General features: G+C 36.9%; 3 protein-coding genes across 12 annotated transcripts; 1 reads left to right on the top strand and 2 right to left on the bottom strand.

Annotated features, from left to right (window-relative positions):
- Nucleotides 1-84: 84 nt before the first annotated feature.
- Nucleotides 85-2,099, bottom strand: LOC116032013 (probable polyamine transporter At3g19553). The gene is made up of 2 exons (XM_031274399.1): nucleotides 1,077-2,099; nucleotides 85-759 (listed from the first exon to the last, which is right to left on the bottom strand). The coding sequence occupies exons 1-2, from the start codon at nucleotides 2,027-2,029 to the stop codon at nucleotides 183-185; spliced, it is 1,530 nt and encodes a 509-aa protein (XP_031130259.1). The 5' UTR covers nucleotides 2,030-2,099; the 3' UTR covers nucleotides 85-182.
- Nucleotides 2,100-8,734: 6,635 nt separating this feature from the next.
- LOC116032629 (QWRF motif-containing protein 2-like) lies at nucleotides 8,735-13,559 on the top strand. 2 transcript variants are annotated; one of them, XM_031275291.1, is made up of 7 exons: nucleotides 8,735-9,032; nucleotides 9,161-10,590; nucleotides 12,216-12,335; nucleotides 12,440-12,556; nucleotides 12,668-12,757; nucleotides 12,863-12,970; nucleotides 13,065-13,559. In XM_031275291.1, the coding sequence occupies exons 1-7, from the start codon at nucleotides 9,008-9,010 to the stop codon at nucleotides 13,122-13,124; spliced, it is 1,950 nt and encodes a 649-aa protein (XP_031131151.1). In that variant the 5' UTR covers nucleotides 8,735-9,007; the 3' UTR covers nucleotides 13,125-13,559. The 2 variants fall into 2 exon arrangements, with proteins under 2 accessions (XP_031131151.1, XP_031131150.1); XM_031275290.1 differs by having other exon boundaries at nucleotides 8,736-10,590.
- Nucleotides 13,560-14,051: 492 nt separating this feature from the next.
- On the bottom strand, nucleotides 14,052-18,853 carry LOC116032476 (BTB/POZ domain-containing protein NPY2-like). Of its 9 annotated transcripts, none has more exons than XM_031275061.1 (7): nucleotides 18,688-18,853; nucleotides 17,824-17,908; nucleotides 17,305-17,434; nucleotides 17,066-17,204; nucleotides 16,367-16,436; nucleotides 15,032-16,204; nucleotides 14,052-14,862 (listed from the first exon to the last, which is right to left on the bottom strand). In XM_031275061.1, the coding sequence occupies exons 4-7, from the start codon at nucleotides 17,125-17,127 to the stop codon at nucleotides 14,284-14,286; spliced, it is 1,884 nt and encodes a 627-aa protein (XP_031130921.1). In that variant the 5' UTR covers nucleotides 17,128-17,204; nucleotides 17,305-17,434; nucleotides 17,824-17,908; nucleotides 18,688-18,853; the 3' UTR covers nucleotides 14,052-14,283. The 9 variants fall into 9 exon arrangements, with proteins under 9 accessions (XP_031130921.1, XP_031130919.1, XP_031130917.1 ...); XM_031275059.1 differs by lacking the exon at nucleotides 18,688-18,853 and adding an exon at nucleotides 18,475-18,681 and having other exon boundaries at nucleotides 17,066-17,209; XM_031275057.1 differs by lacking the exon at nucleotides 18,688-18,853 and adding an exon at nucleotides 18,475-18,681.
- Nucleotides 18,854-20,303: the final 1,450 nt, after the last annotated feature.

Raw genomic sequence — 20,303 nt, 5'->3', positions numbered from 1 at the left:
AGTGATTGCAGATTTTCCTCATAAAGTAAACAAAAACAGGTAAATTTGGAACCTAAAGAAAATGGTTTTGTGAGAGAGTTCATAGAACAACTGGAAAACCATACAATAAGAACTTGTTAATGCATTGATTGAATATCTGATATCAAAATTGTATTACTACACCATTTTTGCAATGTAAGAAATTAGTTGTCTTGAGACTTTGAACTAGTGTGATGTAGAGTCTGTAGCTCTGAAACTCCTGATATGATTTCAACCTCTGCTTGGTCCTTCAAAGGGGATGGATCTGATAGAAGGTAGAGAGAAGCTTCATCAGATACTTCTTGACTGTTCACTGGCATGATTTCTTGGCCTTCAAAACCAGTACTTGAACTGATCACTGATGAATCTTGTGTGTTAAAATGGAAATAAAACCTCTCCTTTGATTGAACCACAGCAGGGTACAAGAGAAACCCCACGACGATAACTATCCCGCTAACAAAAAATGTCTTTGGAGAAGCCAGACACATTACAAGGATAAGCAACAACATTGGAGGCAGGCAAAGCATTGTTGCACCAAATGTCTGCAAGGGCACCTTGTACGGCCTGCGAAGACCAGGCTTCTTGATCCTCAGCGTTATGAAGGCTGCAAGCTCGAGAAGCATTCCGATGGAGTAAAGGAAGTTTAGAAGCTCCAAGATTTCCTGGAATGTCATCCATGACAGGAAAATCACCCCAGTTGCAGAACATAGGATGCTAAAAGTAGGTGTCCCATGTTTTGACCTGCAGAATTTCATACTTAACTGGTAAGAGCAATTTCTTCTTCTTTCTATGAAACAAGGTCTTATCAATTATCAACCCTGCATAAATGTGAACAATGAAAGAACATTGTTTCCATGAAAGTTAACCATTGTGCAAGAACTTTCATGGTTTTTATTCAAAATAAGCAATTACTGCTGCCAAGACCTTGGGGTCTAGTGGCACCAAGTTGTAAGCCTTAGTGGAGGCAGTATTAACTCTTTGTGCTTCAGTAAGTTGAGAAAGTAGTTATGAACAGATACTGCACTGTAACAGAGTTACCGTTACTGCTAGTGACTAACCGCGAAGCAAATATAGATGGAAGCATCCCCATTTCACTCATTCCGAGCAGCTGGAAGGCGTCGCTGCTCATTTCAGCCTCGAACAGCCCCATGTTAGACATTGCAGCCGCGGCCTGGATCCACCACTTGAGCCAAGAGCCACCAATGAGCATTCCAACTTCTGCAAAATACCCATCACTCCATTGGCTAGGGTCAGACTTCAAAGCTCCAGTTCCAGCAAGAAGCGGGATCAGATACGAAGAAACAACGACAGCAACAGCACCGAGCAGCGCCTTAGGGAACGTTCTGCTCGGGTCATCAATCTCCCCGGCTAGTGTACTGGCCTTATCCCAATAGTTCAAATTCCAAAACATGCTATTGAAGTATACCCTCCAATCCACCTTCCCGAAATCCACAGCAAGCCATCGCCTAGGCCTAATCCGAGGAATCGAGAGAATCCCCATCACGAGAAACGGCAAAAGAGAGAAACTTGCAAGCAAAACAGCAGCAATGCCAACAATGTGGAGGCCTCTATAGTTCAAATAAGTCAGGGAAACTGTGATCCCTAACATGGCTGGAACCCTGGCCGAGAAATGCTCGAAAACGGGGATCGAATGCTTCAAATAATCAAGAAACAGAACTGGATAAAGTGCATTATCCACAACTCCACTGAACCATTTCCAGAGGCCTTCTTGGAAGCCCCAGAAAGGGCCAAAAGCTGATGATATCCAAACCACATATCCGCCATTTTCAGGAAAAGTTGTGGCGAGCTCAGCTGTGATTAGAGCCTCTGGGATGCTCCAAAGCAAAGGGAAAATCAAGAAACCAAGCAGGGAGAGAAGAGGGCCGCCGCCTGCCCTGATTGAATCCTCCACGCCAAATGGGCCGCCGGAAACTTCATAGAAAATAAGAGCAATCAATGGCAAAAGGGTTAACTTTGGATTCGTCTTCTTCGCCATCCCCTCATTTCCCATCCAAAAATCACAGAGAAGTCAACCCAATACGGCGGCGATCTGGTTTGATACGAATCATTTTTTTTTCCCACATTTATATGTCATCATTGACTTCTAAGAAGACAGTAAATTATGGAAGTTAACATTTTGGACTTTTACACCATGTTGAGCTCAGCCGCCGCTAATTTTCCAATGCCCTCCTCTGACTAACTGAGAATCACCTTGCAGTTGCAGATTCTCTACGCCACATTGGAGAAGAGGTTTCAAACCGCCTCTCTCCCGGTTCCTCGGACTTTCCTAGGATTCATCATCCCTGGACTTAGAAGTTCGCTCCTGGTTGAGCACAGGTACTTGACAATTAAAAACGTAGTCCCATTTTACGTGTCGTATTTATTATTCATTGGTCAAACCAACTTTCTTATTTGCTTATTTTCTTTAGTAATTTTTATTATTTTTAAATTTAATTTTTTGTATTTAATAGTATTTTTAATGTAGTTTTTAAATATATAAATTTTATATATTAATGCTAAACTTAATATTATGAAAAATTGAATTAAAAATTACCTTAGTCAAGTATCGTTAAACGAACCAGACAACCATTTTGGGACGGAGGTAGTATTAAATATGACAAAAATAATATTTGAAGATGTGATACAAAAATAACTTGATAATTGAGAAAGTAAGAGTGAAAATAATTCTAAAATAAAAAGGTTCAATGTTTATTTATCCAAAATTTTGTCATATTCATTGTTTTTAAGCTTTAAGTTTAAAAGCTATGTTCTAATGGGCCCATACTGCAGTAGAAGCCCATCTGTTCCCCGACTGATAGCGAACTGGGTTTTTCTTTGAGGAGAACATCAAATCTACAATCCTATCAAATCTATAGTCCTATTTGCTTTAAGCCACAAATACATCGTGCGAGATGTGTTAGTGTGTTACGATCATACATTAATTCTCTTTTAGATTCTTAGAAATTTAAAGATAATTTCAGAGGTGTTTGGTAATAGTTGTTAGATGATTGAGTTAATGGTTTGACTAGTTGATAACATTACTTTATTGTAAAAAGATATGTCGGTGCAAATGTGCAATAACCGGAAGACTATGAATGAATTGATTGATTTAGCTCTTGTTGAATCATCAAATCAATGTGAAAAATTAATCCTTTTTTTTTTCTTTAGTGAATACAAGTTGAGTACTCCTTGAAATGACATTTGGATTTATTTTGTTGAGTACTCCTTGAAATAACAATTCTTGATTAGATCAGACAACATAATCAACCTACTTTAAGAATTTATGACTCAAATGCTAACTTGCTATTTTAACACCAACTACTGCACATTGATTATACTTTTTTAAGAAACAAAATATTTGATTATTTAACCCTTATTATTCTTTTAATATTGTTTTCATTATTTATTTTCAATGAAAAGATGACAAATGAACAACTGAAGTTAATTAATAAGGTGGTCTTTATGTGTTAGTTAAACGTTGTAAGCAGCATTAAATTAGTTTTCTGTCTATAACCCACAAATTAAAATTAAGGAAACAAAGATTAATTAAAGAGGGGGTGACGTTTACACATAACAAGCATTAGTTAAGATGGATCATCCACCCGTCAAATTAAACAGACAACATTACTTCTAACCATAACCATGCTTTCAACACAGTTCACTGGATTGATAATCCTAACTAATCATCAACTAATTAATCTACTTTATTCACTTCATTATTAATTAATCCCTTCCAGTTTTTCAAGATAAAAAAATCAAGAACAAACAAAAAAACTAAGAAGAGCACGGTATTTACGTGATTCGGCAGTATGCTAATGTGTATGGGAGTAAAACAAATACAACAGATTTACAAAATTCAACCCATGTATCGTATCATAGGGCAATATCACTGTGCCACTGCATCCCCGACTACTCCACTACACTTTAGCACTTGTCATCTTTTAGTAACATATGAGATATTTAGATATACACGGAACTTTCTTTTTCTTTATTAATCTATCTCTTTCCTTAACTTTTAATTTGTTATCTTCATTAATTGATTTCTTTGTATCTAAGCCATCCTTAATTGCCACCGTTTGCATGTCAATTATCAAGTTGCTTTTTAGATAATACATTGACTTGTGCTCTAGTTTTATCATCTTTTAATTCCCTGCTTCGCCAAACATGGCACTACCACTATTTAACCTTTTGATACAAGGTACAAAATGGACAATAATTAATATTTATAAAATTTTAAGATAGATGCATGTTGCATGTATAATAGGTAAAATAAGTAAGAGGAATTGTTGGACGAAAACTTAAATGGTCAAATCCAGCATCAGGTGAACAGAGACTTAAAGGCCAAATCTAACACCTTATTATATATCGAAAATGTAGCAGTATAAGAAAATAATAAAGTTTGACATTATTATAAGTTATAATTTTTGGCATACGTTTTGTTGGGCTTCGGCCTAGTTTAGCCCCTGCTCGATTCGAGACGTGACGTTTGACTTGTCATGGAGGGATGCTGTTAAATGGTTAATGTTCATCTGCTTATCAGTTTTAAATAGAATATGGTAACTAGATAGCCAAAAATTATGTGATTAAGCGTATTTGACTTATAGAAATCACATGATAGATCTAACACGCTTGATTCTAATAAGCGGAATTAGATTAATGCTAAGAAGAATTGTTAGATGAAGGTCAATGAAGAGCCAATTAAACCTAAATTACTAACAATAACAAACATTTATTTTAAAGAAAACAGTACTTGTTACAGCAATCATACATTCATTACATATATTGTGCCATTGTGGTGAACATTATATTCATGTTCCCAACATCAACAGTACTTCTATGGCGGCCAATCTATCTTTTTCATCCAATGTACTACTGTAGATTGCATGGGTCGGCAAGAAGAAAGGATCTTTATTACTGTACGTACGTGTAAACCAGATTTGTCAGTCATTAATAATAATAACAATACAATTAACAAAGATTAAGAAAATACATATATTAATCCTATGTGGTCTTTCTGTCTCCATCTCACTAATCACTCTTCCAGGCATCTTCTGGGATACTATAGCTATCACTGTTATTTATTCCAACCTGCATCAAGTTCAGACCACCAGCCACAAAAGTATCCTAAGTCCTTCGTAAATAGGAACCTAATTTATTTCATTTTTCTGCTCTACTTGTACTTAATTTGTAAATTATATGCGGTATATATTATATATATATGGATAAAAATTCTCTAATTATGGACTATTTATTTAAACAACCTAAAAAAAGATGAAAATTAGTGATAGAATTGTTTAACTTTTTTCAACTACTGTCTAAGGTGATCGAAATTTCTAACTACTCATTAGAGGTGATGATTAGATAATTCATTATATTACAAAAAAAAAATGGCTTTCTAATAGTCAAATTTTTCTAGGTTTCAATGCTGGTGGAAATATTTTTGTCAAATTCTAGCGTAAACAACCTTATTAGGTTGTTCAAAAAATGTTCGTCTTCTATATGAGATTAAGCTTTTTTCTTAAAAAAAATTAAAAAAATTAACTACAAGTAGTTGGAGAGTGTGCAATTAAGACAAACTCAAAATTTGGCTTTCTGACTTCTAGCGGCCTGTACATATACACAACGTCCAACAATCTAATAGATCAAGTTTTTTAAAAAAATTTTCTAATAAAAAATCTAATTTTTCAACTATCCGGGATTAAAGATGAGTGAGTTTTTTTTTTTTTTAGATTAAAAAAAAAGATGAGTGAGGTAATTAAAGATAAATGTCGGCGTGTAAATAGCTAGAGCTAGGTCAGATAGACAGACAGTATAGTAAATGTTGCATATTAAGGTAGCAGCAGCTTTGACCGACGGATGGGGTTGGGTGTGTACTGTGTACGTAAAGCTCATCTCTGTTCTAAACAATGTAATGAGAGGTAACCCAGTCAAATTATTGATTAGACGTCGTATTAACTTTTTTGATATTGTTGATTTATCTTATTGTAACTTTTATATACTATATTCATAAGATAATGCACACACTCAAACAGTGACTATGAATTTTTTTGACATTCAAAAAGAGAGGAAAAAAAAAACAATATAATGAAGCTAGGCAAGCATTGATCATGCACCACACTCATCACGGGTTGCCATATGCCCATATTGCCTATTGAAGAAAGAAGTTATGAAGGGGGACTAGGAGAGGTTACGTTTAACTGTTAAAACTACTGCATTTCTGACCATTCTTATCAAACCACAACTAAGTATTATTAATGACCATTTCGTGTATCCATCCATAATCCATTTTTGTTCAACAGTTATCCATATTGTATATGGGACATTAACCTTATTAGGAGATCAGAGCACAAACGTTAGTTATGACGATGTACGATATGATCCAATTCAACTGCAAATAACATTTAATGTATGTTTATATATTTGGCCTTCACGAGGGATTTATAATTGTAAAAGACACGAGGGAATGTTTGGAAGTCCGGGTGCAAGCCTTACACAAGGAAGGTGTGAGGAGGGCCGGAGGGGAAAGTCAAAAGTGGAATTTTACCATCTTCCTAAATTGTAAAAATATAAGATAATAATTAATCTCGATCTTATACACTTCAATAATAAATAAGAATTGTATAGATCATTTTTTGATATGGGATTGCTTGGTTAATGCGGAATAATTGGACTACAAAATGCAAAATGATCTACAATATGTCCTCTGGGTAAATCACGTCTTGTTAACTGCAAAATGATCCTAAAAAGATAAATTAAACCAGAATCAGCCTGCCCATTCAGACCAAGCCTATATATATAGCAATGCATTTAATTAATTAGCTAGCTTGCAAAATTTGCAAGGCAAGCCTGTCCTTTGATCGAGTGCAGCTTTCTACCCCCCCCCCCCCCNCCTGTATTTTATGTATGTATATATATATGAATGTTGACTACGGTGAGGGGAGAGAAAGCTACGAAATGGTGATGGTGAAACCCAGAAAAGGACATCTGATCATCATCAAGGAAATCAATTAATTAAAGCAAGTATGTTTAAGAATGCTTGTGATGATGACCAACAAAACATATATAATTCTAGTATTATATATGATGTTCATTCCTAATTCTACCATTACTTTATTCAGTTCAAGAAAGCTTGTGACCTATAAAACATATCATCATTATTATAAATATAATGTTTATGATTAATTAAGAAAAAATATAATATGAACATCATTCCTAACTTGGCTTGTGTTCATTCACATGTGACTGTGAGTTCCTAAAACAAGAATCTGCACTGCAGCATGCAACACAACAACTGCTAAGGATTTTTTTTTAAAAACAATTTATAGAAATTTTGAGATAGGTTTTAATTTGTCAATGAAGTTTTTAGCTAAAAGTATAAATTAATGGAGGAATTTTATATTTTTCTGTAAAAATAAAAAATTTATATACCTTTCTCCAATTTGAAAAAACAAGGTAACAAAGAATGAAAAATTTTAAAAGTGTAAAATGACACTTTTCGTCTTTGAATTATAGAAAAATATCATCTTTTTGCACTTCAATTATATATATTTTTTCATTTTTTTTGTCACTCAAATGTTGGAATTTTGATTACAATTGGGTTTAAAAAGTCACTTCACAGGCATTTGTTGTACGAAACTTGTCAATTTTTGTTCCTCAATTGTTTGTTAAGTGACTTTTTCGTTTTTGAGTTCTATATATTAGAGTTTGGGTTAACAAAAATTCAATTCGCAAACAATCGGAGGAAGGAAAAAGTCATTTGACAAACAATTGAAGGGGACGGTAAGTAAGGACAATATATATAATTGAGTGACAAAAAGCATTATTTCCCTATAATTCAAAGATAAAAAGTGTAATTCTATATTTTAAAAAAATGAAAGAATTGAAATAATTAAACATGAATAAACTATCTATACTAATTTCTTGAATAGGATTATATACACACAATATTTTTTTTTCTAGATACATTTTTCAATCTCTAATTGCAATTCCAATAAACGAATTTTTATAGATAAATGTAATCTCTAAAAATTGTGTTTATCCTGTACAACATAATTAGAATCGTAACAAATATAAATTTAGATAATATTAGAATATTACATGCCTACGTCTTAATGATGGTAAGACAATCTATGGTCAATGCCTTAATGGAATAGTGTTTATCAAATCTATACAATTAAAGTAAAAATGATTAGATGATGAAACATGTTTCCTCAAGAGTTTATATTGAAGTGGTAAAAACCTCTGACTTTAAAGAATATAGGGGGCTGGTCGGTATGGACAAAATAGGGATTCAATAATTATTACAGCAATCTTTTGTTTTTTTTTTTTAAATGTAAATTTGCAACCATTACTCGAGAATGTGTGTTGAATAAATTCTGTTTTAGTGTGTGATGAGCTCGACTAAAAGAACATTGGCAACAATGAAACTCATAAATTTCGGGACATTATTGTAAATTTCTTTCTTCTCGAAAGGTTGAATCCCAACCTTAAAAGTTCTTGGGGCATTGAGATGATGTAAATCATGGTAATTGAGCAGCTTTGAAAGATTGCTTTTAGCGTATCATGGGTAAATTTAATCCCTAATCTTTCTTTTTAATTTTATTCTTGTGATCAACTGAGCTGCAAATTTCTATCAATCACCAAAACGCAGTTAAAAATGGAGAATTAAGAAATAATTAAAACTGGAGGTTAGCGTGACGTCTCTCCTAAGGGTCACAAAACCCCAAAACCACCCTCGCTAAAGGATGTACGAATTCTCTGTGCCCCCAAATCTCACCCTTCTCTCACGGGCACAGACACTCTCTCTGAGGCCACTACTACTACTTCCCGGAAAAAAAAAATCAGTTTTTTACTTGTTCTCCGCATTCTTCTTTAGAGGGAAAAATTGAGAGGAAAAGCAGGAATCTTGAGGAAATGCGGGATTTTTGAAAGACCCGGACTGGGATTCTGATTGATGGTCGGATTTGTTGATTGTTGCAGGTTTTAGGGGATGCAGAGGCGAAAGGGGATTCTGGGTAAGTCTAATTTGGCGTGAAATTACAATGTGAGAGGCGAATTTGGGGGTAGTGTGTGTGTGTGTGTAGTGTATGTGTTTGTGATTTTGTGTGTGTGATGATGGTGGTGGCTGCGTTTTCTGGTGCAGCTTCAGCTCAAAACCCCAAAACCAGCTCACAAGAGGAGCCTCAAATTAACACAAGGAGACCTCCATTATTGCCGTCTGAGAAGGACAATAATGGAGTTAACAATAACCCTAAGAGACCCAAAGCTAGAGTGGTCTCTTCTAGATACATGTCCCCTTCTCCTTCAACTTCTTCTTCAAATTCATCCTCTGTGTCTTCTTCCTCCTCAAAGACTTCAACTTCCAGAAGATTCCCATCCCCTTTACTGTCCAGAAACTCCACTCCTTTGTCCACTGCGCCGCCTTCTTCAGGCCCCAAAAGGTCCGTTTCCGTGGACAGGAGGCGCCCGGCCGTTTCGAGGCCTCTAACACCCGATCTCGATCTGAAAGTGAGTAATGGGAGTGAGATTTCAGCTGCCACCAAGCTGCTGGTCACTTCTACTAGGAGTTTATCTGTTTCCTTTCAAGGGGAGGCCTTTTCCTTGCCAATTAGTAAGACTAAGGCGGCTCCCCCTTCGCCTAATTTGAGTAGTATTAGGAAGAATACGCCCGAGAGGAGGAGGACGACTACTCCTCTCAGAGGGAAGCCCGATGGGGGAGGAGATCAGGTGGAGAATTCTAGGCCCCTTGATCAGCACCGATGGCCTGCGAGGTCTAGGCAAGCAAATCCCTTGTCCAGGAGTTTAAACTGTAGTGATGTGGAGAGGAACAAGCTTATTGGATCTGGGATTCGGGTACTTCAGCACTCGATGATGGATGAGAGAAGGGTTTCACTTGATAGCAGACTGAGTATTGATTTGGGAAATGCTGAGCCATTAAAAGCTGCTCAACGTGGTTTCGATGAAAATTCAGTAAATAATGAGTCATCTGTGCCTTCTGATCGCACTGCATCTGATACGGATAGTGTTTCTTCTGGTAGTACTTCGGGAATGCAAGAGAGTGGTGGAACTTCTCGTGGGCCTACAGCACCACGAGGAATTGTTGTTTCGGCTAGGTTTTGGCAAGAAACAAATAGTAGGTTGAGGAGGTTGCAGGATCCAGGCTCACCATTATCCACAAGTCCAGGGTCGAAGTTGATTGTGCCACCAAAACTGCGAAAGTACCCAAGTGATGTCCCAGCTTCCTTGCAACGGACCATTTCATCACCTATTCGTGGTGGCATTAGGCCTGCTTCTCCAAGTAAGTTGGGGACACCAGTGGGTTCACGGTCATCTCCCTCGCGCGGAATGCCTAGTCCAAGTCGTGTGAGAAATGCTGTTAGTACCATTAGCAATAATTTTGTTGAGACACCTTCAGTTCTTAGTTTTGCTGTGGATGTTCGGAGGGGGAAGGTAGGGGAAAACCGAATTGTTGACGCTCACCTGTTGCGACTTCTTTATAATCGACACTTGCAATGGCGCTTTGTAAATGCTAGGACAGAAGCAGCCTTGCATGTGCAGATGCACACTGCAGAGGTAAGATCGTATACTTTTACTCCTCTAATTTACTTGCATTTTGTGTAATTTCTTGCTTTATATTTCCAGGCTTTCCAGCCCACTTAGATATCTATCCATATGAGATCTGTTGCACCATTACTTTAGACTTCTGCAAATGCTGCGTACACTTAATTTCCTTCTTTAATCTTGAAACTTTTGATGAAGACTACAAAATCCTCATTGAAAAGACTTGTGGCTTGTTTAGGAATCACTCCTTGCTCAAAAGTTTTGGCATCTAATGCTGTGTTGGAGCAACCTAATGTAAATCTTAACTTGGGATGAATTCCACCTATGTTGATTAACAATTACAATTATAATGCTATGTGTATGTGTGTGTTTATACACACAGACACTCAATAATCCCAGCTCTTACCTACCTCTTGTATTTAAAGAGTTCTAATATTGGGTTGGATACTTGGTAAGTGCATATGCATTGATCTTAGACAGGAAATAAAATAAGAATAGGCGAAAGTAAGCAATAAGTTAAGCTAGTACATCACTTTTGTTTATGGCATAAAATTCGAAAAGAAATTGAATTTTTAGGCAACATATTGTTAGTATTCAAAGAATCTTGAAAGCTTTTAAAAGAAACCAATAACTACTTGTCATTGTCTCTGTCCTTTATCAAACAAACTATCTTCCTTTATTCAATTTAGTGTCCATTGATTTTAACCCCCAATAATTTTTCTCCTCTCAAGTCTCACCTAACCCCTTCACCGCCCCACCCCACCCGCAAAAAAAAAGAGTAAAAAATCATTTGGCTGTCATTTCTGAGATGAGGACCTTCTAAGATGGATGAGCAGAACTGCAGACACAAGAAAGGATCTTGCTGATTGAAGTTGGAAAAAGTGATAGTGGTCATTATGGGAGAGTGGATAGGAAAATGTCCAAAAGTTACATGATTAAAGTTACTGACCACAAATTCACACTTAAAATAAATTTGAATGGTGGAATAATATCCCGATATCAAATGCACCAGATTTTGATTAATGCTTAGTTTAGTTGAATTCGGTCAAACCTTTTATTCTGTGTTAATGGACTTTGAATGAATTGTGTGTAGTCATTTGAATAGTTTGATAGGATATCAAGTGTACTTGAATCCCTCTTTCCAACACAGCAAAAATGTGGAAATAATTCACTGTTTTTAGTAATACTGTATAAAGTTGTTGGCATCTCATATAAATAACCGTGTTGTATGAAATTGTTGTACAAAAGTTTGTGATGCCAACAACTTTATACAACAATTTCTCAAAATTGTTGTTACTCAAGTAGCTGGTTAATTTATTTGACTCGACTTGTTTGTGTTTCTGAGAATTTGGCCTCACTCCTGAAGAAAATTATCCTGGTGCCACATTTTTGTGATTGTTGATATATCTCTTCTCTTTTACAGAGTAGTAGAGTACATAATTTACATACGTTTCTTCTAACTGCATCGATTTAACCCATCTGTAGTGCTATTAACATCAATCTGCACTACCTGTATTTGAAACCTCGTTGCAGATGACTTTATAGCTGAGCTGCTCTAGAAAGTATAGTCATTGTACCCCAGAACGAAAAATAAAAAATAAAAATTTTATACTTAATCATTGTTGTACCTTGTGCAGAAAACTCTTTGGAATGCTTGGATAAAAATCTCAGACTTGCGTGATATAGTCACCAAAAAACGACACAGGTTGCAATTGCTGAAGCAAAAATTGAAGCTAGCATCTATTCTTAAGGGACAAGTAAGTTCGTTTTTTTTTTCTCGGAGTTTATCCTTCGAAGTTCAAACAAGTCTGAACATCAGAAGTCATTGCTTGTTGCTGAGTTGAGTTAATACTTTCCTTAGATATCCTATTTAGAAGATTGGGCTTCGTTGGATAAAGAACACTCTGTTGCTTTAATGGGTGGTATTGAAGCTTTGAAGGCTAGCACTCTACGTCTCCCTGTTCTTGCCGGAGCAATTGTATGAATTTACTTTATCGCCCTTTCTATCTACAATGTTTGGAAAAACTTCGTAAATAGTTATGATGTTTGGTGATGGCATTGATTCAATAGTTTTCTATGATTTTGATAGGTTGACATTCAAAGCTTGAAGGAAGCTATTGGTTCAACAGTTGATGTGATGCAAGCATTGGTAACCTCAGTCTGTTCGCTTTTGGCAAAGGTAATCTTATGTTCAGGTTTCCTAAATTAGTACGAGGAGTAGTAAATTTTCAAACGTTTTCTTGTATTGCGTGTTGTACCAATAAGTTGTTATCACCTTTTTCAGGTAGAAGAAGCGAATATTTTGGTAATTGAACTTGCTAAAATAACTGCAAAGGAGCGGGTTCTACTAGAACAATGCAAAGATTTCTTGTCTATGGTAGCAACGATGCAGGTGAATGCACCGACCTCTACCCTTTTTTTTTTTTTCTCGACGTTGGTTTATGCTTTCTCTTGTGACAATTTCCATCTCAAACCTAATTGCGCAGGTTAAGGATTGTAGTTTGAGAACACATGTATTACAACATCGACGTGTATCAACAGCCTGACAAGACCTCTGTAGATCTGATCTTCATTTGACCGACTCTAAATTCTAACACCGCATCAAACCTTTCAACCCGGTGGAGGTGGCATTTCAGAGTTGTAGGAGTGCACCAAACGACTAATTTTGGCTTCTCATCGCCATTTTTGGAACAACATGTCTCTCCCCCGTTGCATGACATGTACTTCTACCCCCGAATATTCTGCAAGTTGATTTTCCTTCTCACTAATCTCTGTATACGTGATCTAACGTATCCCTAATTCCTGCTATCAACTGTCTAGTAAAAAGGAAGAAAACTGATGTGTATATATGTACAATTCTATTTAGAATGTTACCTAGTGGAGAATTGCCAGTGTTCTGCTTGAGCACTTTCCTTTGCTTCCTGCAAGTTCATCTTTTTAATTGCATTTCTGGCTAATATGATGAAACTATTCTTTCCAAATGTTGTCTGTAAGTTTATCTATTCACTACATGTCTGGTTTATAGATATTCTTTTTCTTGTAATCATGGAAAAAATTATATTGTAGACCCGGGTTCACAATGCAGTGGATCTTGGTCTAGGTCTATATTATGTGTCTGAGGTTAACATATTATGTACTGTAAATAAACTGAAGGCGCATAATACGTGAAATGTATCAGATACATAAGTTGTTAATTGAAAATACATAATATGTAAATTGTATGTACATAATCTAGATAAGGTCTACAATGTGCATGGTGGATTTTAACTCATGATATAACTATTAGTATGTACCTTATAGCTCAAATTGAACTCTATCTAAACCACAAATTTTGGTGTTTTTGTTAATGTGAAATTATTTTGGACATCATTCAAATCACACTCATATGGTTTAACTTTTACTTGAGAATAAGGTCTGACCTAGAGGTCTCTTTAACAAGAGACACACATATAATCGATCTTCTGATCTTGCAATTATATTAACAACCCGCTTAACTACTTTTTGGCTCATGCAATTTGTATTATGGGTCCAAAGTATTGTGAGACAATATTGCTAATGGTTAGGCTCAAACTAGCCCTAGAAAACATGTCTAAGTGAACATGAGAATGGCAATTCCTCTTGGATTTGACCTGGAATAGAACTGTCATTCTGTGAACTAATCAGGAGGCTATAAGCTTAGATATCTATACATCTTAAGATATTGAACTAAGAAACAGAATGCCTGCCCTTCCTTGAAGGGGTGGATTTTGCTTCTTCCATGGTGGTAGAGCCGAGACTTTCCGACGAATCAGAGCCGCTGTTCTCCCCATTTCCGCCTTTACTAGACCAGATTTTGGAGAAGATCCTCTTCGAAACAAGTAAACCTTTCATTTTACTGATGGCAGCCTTGTCGGGGGCGACAGTCTTAGTAGTATCTCCATTGGCAGCTCTATCAGCCGCCATTCCTGCATTTCCCAACCGTAAAGCTGCCAGCTCGCCTTTCAAAGCTCTGAGCTCATCAGCAGAGGCGACGCCATCCCAGTCTTCCTCGGTCGTAGTTGTTGCAGATCTCGAGCTGCCATAGGAGGCGCAGTTGAGATCCTTTATGGCTTTTGGCAGGTCCGGAGTGCTACTTCCGGATGATGCATTAGCCCTAACTTGCTCGAAGAACAGCACCTGCACAACGACACGCAGAGGGAGCCTCTCGTTCTGAACCGCATGCATGCATGCATCTGCGGAGAGCTTCTTGCAGTCCATCAACCTGCAGATTCTCTTCCTCTCGCTCTTGCTGATCCCGGGGTGATCCTGCGAGAAAAATGTTAAGAATCCCACATTGATAAAATAAGAGAGCAAATATGAGTTTATAAGGCTATGGGTTAGACTAGCTAATTGGTTGGATTCAATCTTTTAGTGTAGTTTGGTCCAGGGATCAGAAAATAGTTGTTTGGGTCGGGACATCAGTAGGCTACCTCACCTTGAGGAACATGTCAATTGCACGATAAAGACCATCGTGAGAAGGTCGTGGAAAGCTAGACACCATCTCTGCTAAACCGAGGAACGTTGAGGGAGTCAGGTTAGGATCTTTTGCAATCTCGGCAAGGTAGAGATCCACTAACTTTGCCACCATCAGCTTCGAAGCTTCAGACAAAATCCCTGGTGGCTTTCTAACCTCCTGAATCTCGTTGCCATTTTCTAGTTTCGTTTCAGAGTCCTGATCGCTCATCATGAACTCTTGTAGTATTTGCTGGACTACATGGACATTATACAACGTTGTTTCTGCATCTGAGGTTCGGATCAGAAGATCGTTAACAGAGGCCTCTTCCAGTTGGTGGCCTATTCGTTTTATCAGTTCCCTCTGTGCCATTTCTCCCGAATCAAGTGAAATGGACGCTTTCAACAATCTCAGCAAGAAACTAGTCGAGATGCTACCTTTCTCTCGGGGTAGAAGCCACACGATCGTATCCAATACAGACTGATATTTGGAAGCGTCGCTGTTCTGGATGCTTCCATAGCCTTGCAGCCGTTTTGAAGCATAAGCTTTTAGGGCTTCTCCAATGGCTTCATTAGAAACAATTTCTTTTCTCTTGATACTGGCAATAACCTGCTTGTATAAATCAACTTCGAGCTCGGATAAATCCTCGACCCACCAATCTTTTGGCACCGCTCTGCTTCTCAAACCATTCATGTTATGATCATTGCCATTCTCCTCAGGAATCTTGTATCTGTTATAGGTGTAGGACCAGTCCACCCGGCATACGTCTGTAGATGCCTTGGAAGCTATGGCGTCGATGCAATGGCTGACCAGATTCAGTTCATCGCAGAAAGGTAACAGAGGCTTCATGGTCTGCAGAACTATTATGGAATCCTTCCAGCTCCTGAAAATACTCGAGTTCAGAAAAACATCGATCTTGTAAACGAGGTTCCCTTTCTCAACGTTTTCGTTCATTCCTAGATACTCTGCAGCACAACGGGCTGCAATCACATTGTAAGCGTTCAGCGTAACAGTGACGCCATAACAAAACTTGGCGCATATTTCAAACGCCATTGACCCTCCGGGGATTTCATCAATGCGGATTTCATCACCATTTCCATCATTCAAGTTTGCGATCAGCTTTTGCAGACAAGAACTCTTGGACATAAGAGGAAACTGCAGAACCAGTTTATTCAGTCCATCAGATTCATAAAACAGAGAGATAGCGATGAATTAAACAGCCAAAAAAGAAGTAAAAACGAGGGCTGTACTCCAGTTCCAATGTTTTAGTAAGTCTATTAAAGCAATACCGTTGAATAAAACATATACTGTTAGTACCTTATGCAAGTAGAACTTCACATCTCCTACAAAAACCACGATGTCGGAAGCCAACTCAGAAGCAACATATCTGCACAAACGTTTCTAGCTTTAGAAGAAAAGAGAGAAAATTCAGGCATACCATGGAGTTCTATTCCAAAGTTCGTAGTTTTAGGGAATTTAACCGAGATCTCACCAAAAAGGGTTGTAATGCAATGATAAAAACTGGTTGCAAAATGCATTAATCACAAATTCACAATCCACAAATGCTATGCTAGATCTAGATCAATCGGCTCAATATCAGAATCAGCAAATTCCTCTTTGGAATGGCAAAGACATTTTGCTTGTTATCACCTAAGAATTGCTCATCACAGTGCTCGTGCAAAAACGGAGAGGAGATAATAGAACCAAAAAAACAAGAGAGTGTGCAAATATTCATTCATCAAATGTTATGAACCAGAACAAGCTGCAAATATTCATTCATCAAATGTTATGAACCAGAACAAGCAACTTCTGAGGAAGCCTAGCTCACAAATCTGTAATCATTTACAAACATCGTATCTTCAATTGGCTTGACATTTTTGTCGTTTCAAGGACAAAAAAGAAGAACAAAAATGAACTGAATCTAGAAAAGGTATAATAGTCCCTCGTTACATTTCTGCTAATCAACTGCTGTATATCACCATAACATCAATTAAGAGCGTTGGCGAAAGATCTAACCTGACATTCTTTCCTTCTGACTGAAAACAATCCGGCTTGGATCCAAGTTTCATGAACTTCATCCTGCCACAATCAGCTTCTCCTTTGAAACTTCAATCTTTATGCTTCCACGCTATTCAACTGATTATACACTGTAAAACTAAACTACCCTGTGTTCATTAGCTGGCATCTCCTAAGCTCAAACATAACCCCCAAAATCTAGCTAAAGAGCCCTAGAAATGAAGAATATAAGGACTCACAACTGTGGGGACCAACTCTCTCAGCACAAGCAGTTTTCAGAGCTTCAATGCGAGGGTAATAAGATCTCAAAAATAGGAGGATATATGCTTCGTATGACCGAATATTGACAGCATCCAAGGCAGGAGATATCTTGCAGATAGAGAAAAGAGGAAAGGGAAAGAACTGGTTTAAGTGCAGTCTGTCTGTTTTCTATAAAGAAATGGTTGATTTAAATGGGAAGAGAGTGAAAGAGAAGAGATTGTTTCCTTGGTTGGCGGCAAAGCCCTAGGACCCCGGGGCACCCAGTCAGCCAAGGAGACACAAACAACAGACTTTGAACACTAAATTATTCCCAAAACCAGAGAAACACCCACTAGCATCACCTTTCCCTTCTTATTTTCTATATTTCCCCCCCTATCTTTTGCAGCATAAACAATACTAAAATGCTCTACAAAACTGAAATGCTCAAACTTCAATCACATGTAATAATAAATCCATAGCCTCAAATATATATATATTTTAAAGATATGGTTGGATACCTGCAACACAGAACAGCATCTTAGAGTCAGATGAAGAACCCCTCACAGCGGTGGACAGCAAGCATCTTTCATAGTTTTTGCAAAGCTGGAAAAGAAAATTGGATGAGTAAATCAGTAAATAGAGATATCCACAATCCACATGCTTAATGCATTATTATTAAGGGAATACCAGGCATCAGCTACCAGCAAGATTCTTAGGGAGCTCAAAGAATCATTTCAGCGAACACATAACAGGCAATTAAAATATTAAGCCAAGATCTTCATGAAGTTCTGGCAAGAATGAAAGCATAACCCTTGTAAACAGAACCCCAAATGGCCTCCATTGAAAACCCCCCAACAAAACCCAATACTTTTTAGCATTTAGAAACACAAGAAATTCTTTTTCAAAGAGACTTAGAATTGAATACCTAAAATGTCACCTCATAACAGATTAAAGAAAAGTTTTTGAGGAATTGGGTAGTGATGGGAATAGAATAATGCCAAACCCACTTGTGGGAAACCTATCAAGATCAAATTTTGCGCATAACCCAACAAAGCAAAGAGTAAAGCCACCACCATACTGTGCCCACCAAGAAATGAAATTTTCTACTTTTTTTTTTTTTAAACAGCAAGATAGCACAAGAAGCCAAGAGTTTTCTGCTTTGTACTTACCAGTTTTGCTAGAATCAGCTCTACACATTTTCTTTCTTATTATACCTCACAAAGTTACTGTCTTTCACTAGTATAACTCTCAGGAGAAAGTGATAGAGAGAGAGAGAGAGAGAGAGAAAGGGAGGTTGAGAGTGTTTTTTCTTTTTTCAGTACTGGAGCTTCAGACACCCCAAATTGTTGTGTTATTTGCACGCCACACTGACACTCACTCACCTTTCTTGTTTGCCTTGTTGCTTTAACGTGGAGTGCTCTAGCCCGGGGCATTTCCCAAGTCTTATAATATCATCCTATGAACCGCTCCTGTACCATAAAACAGCTTGTCAATCAATTCATTTCTCCCCCCCTCCTTTCTTTTCCCTTCTTTTTCCTGTTTCGAATCATTCCTGCTCATCTCCTTGTGCTTCTACTGCTATCATTAGCAAGATCGAATCTCATCATCACATGATCACGAGTTGCCTAAATTCTCATTTCAATTTCTTCTCTTTTTTTTTTTTTTTTAAGATTACGAGAGAATTTAAGTCTCTATCAAAGGGTGTGCATAAAGTAAATCTGGCATTGTGACTTAAATACAATGAGATAAACTAATTTAGATTGTCCATATTTCACCAGTTTAAAACAAGAAAGCTAATATATCATTTTTACTGAAAATCGAAGGTGGAACCTTATAATTACTAAGTTAATATATAGTCTAACAACTTGAGTGATGCAACTTGACACCAGAATTATCACCAAATTTTTTGAGTGGTATTAAGCCCTTTGTGCCTTCATTTCATGTCAAGTTGGTATTGCTTTGGCTATTAAAGTTTTTTTTTTTTTTGAAAACATCCAAGATTAATTAAGATTTAAGAAACATCCTTGTTATAGTATAGTGCAGTAGATTTGTCAGAGGTGATGATGATGGTGTGGGCAGTGAGCACAGCAAGAAAAGAGTCTGAAACAGTGGCAAAAACCAGCTTGTAATAGGTTGGAGAATGAATTGATGAAGACCCTATATATACATATGCTTTTCCAGAGCCCATAGCCATGGCATGATCTGATCTTATACAGCATTCAAGATTTTGTGTTAAAACTTCAAACAGTAATTTTAATATTCCATATATGAAGAAAAAACTCAAATTTCTGTTATTATATTGAGTATACCAGCAGAAAATTCTACCAAGAAAATGGATAGTCACAATAGCAAACTAAGAAAAGAAAGTTACCAACTTTTTCAGAATTGAGTTAATATATATGTTGGGTTTTATATATTTTCAATTTTTTGTATACAATATTCACTATCATGACATGTACACATATATAATAATTAATTTTTAGACGTTATAATTCTATTAATAATTCGTTTATTAACTGCCACATGCAAGTTGTTAGGTTATATTTTTATTTCTAATAACATCATATAATGTCGTCCTAGGTTATATTGTAAAATGTTTCATGATAAAAATTAAAAATAATATGATGTGAGAAAGTAAAAAGTTAAAACTTGATCTAAAAAAATTATGAATGAGATGTCTCTTATAAAATAAAATAAATCTCAAATAAATGGACATATAGTACAAAGTAGTAAAGATTAGGGGAAATGGTGATCTGAGATCTAGTTGCTCTGGTCAATGAGGGGGTGGTGGGGCTTTTGACCACAAGAATTGGTCAACGATCTTAGTCATACTTTGGTGGGGCCCATTCAAATTAAGGTTTGAATTAGCTGATGACTGTGACACCTTGTGGATGTAGCCACGTGGCCGAAAAAAGGAGCCCCTTGGCTTCAACCACATGCCTTATTTAGTTTTCATGTCCTCCATTTTGTCGTATGTTTTTGTTTCCTACACTTAATT

This window comes from Ipomoea triloba, chromosome 10, assembly GCF_003576645.1.
Source record: "Ipomoea triloba cultivar NCNSP0323 chromosome 10, ASM357664v1".
NCBI lineage: Eukaryota > Viridiplantae > Streptophyta > Magnoliopsida > Solanales > Convolvulaceae > Ipomoea > Ipomoea triloba.
The sequence above is the reverse complement of the archived record's forward strand: the minus strand, read 5'-3'. Positions and strand labels throughout refer to the sequence as shown.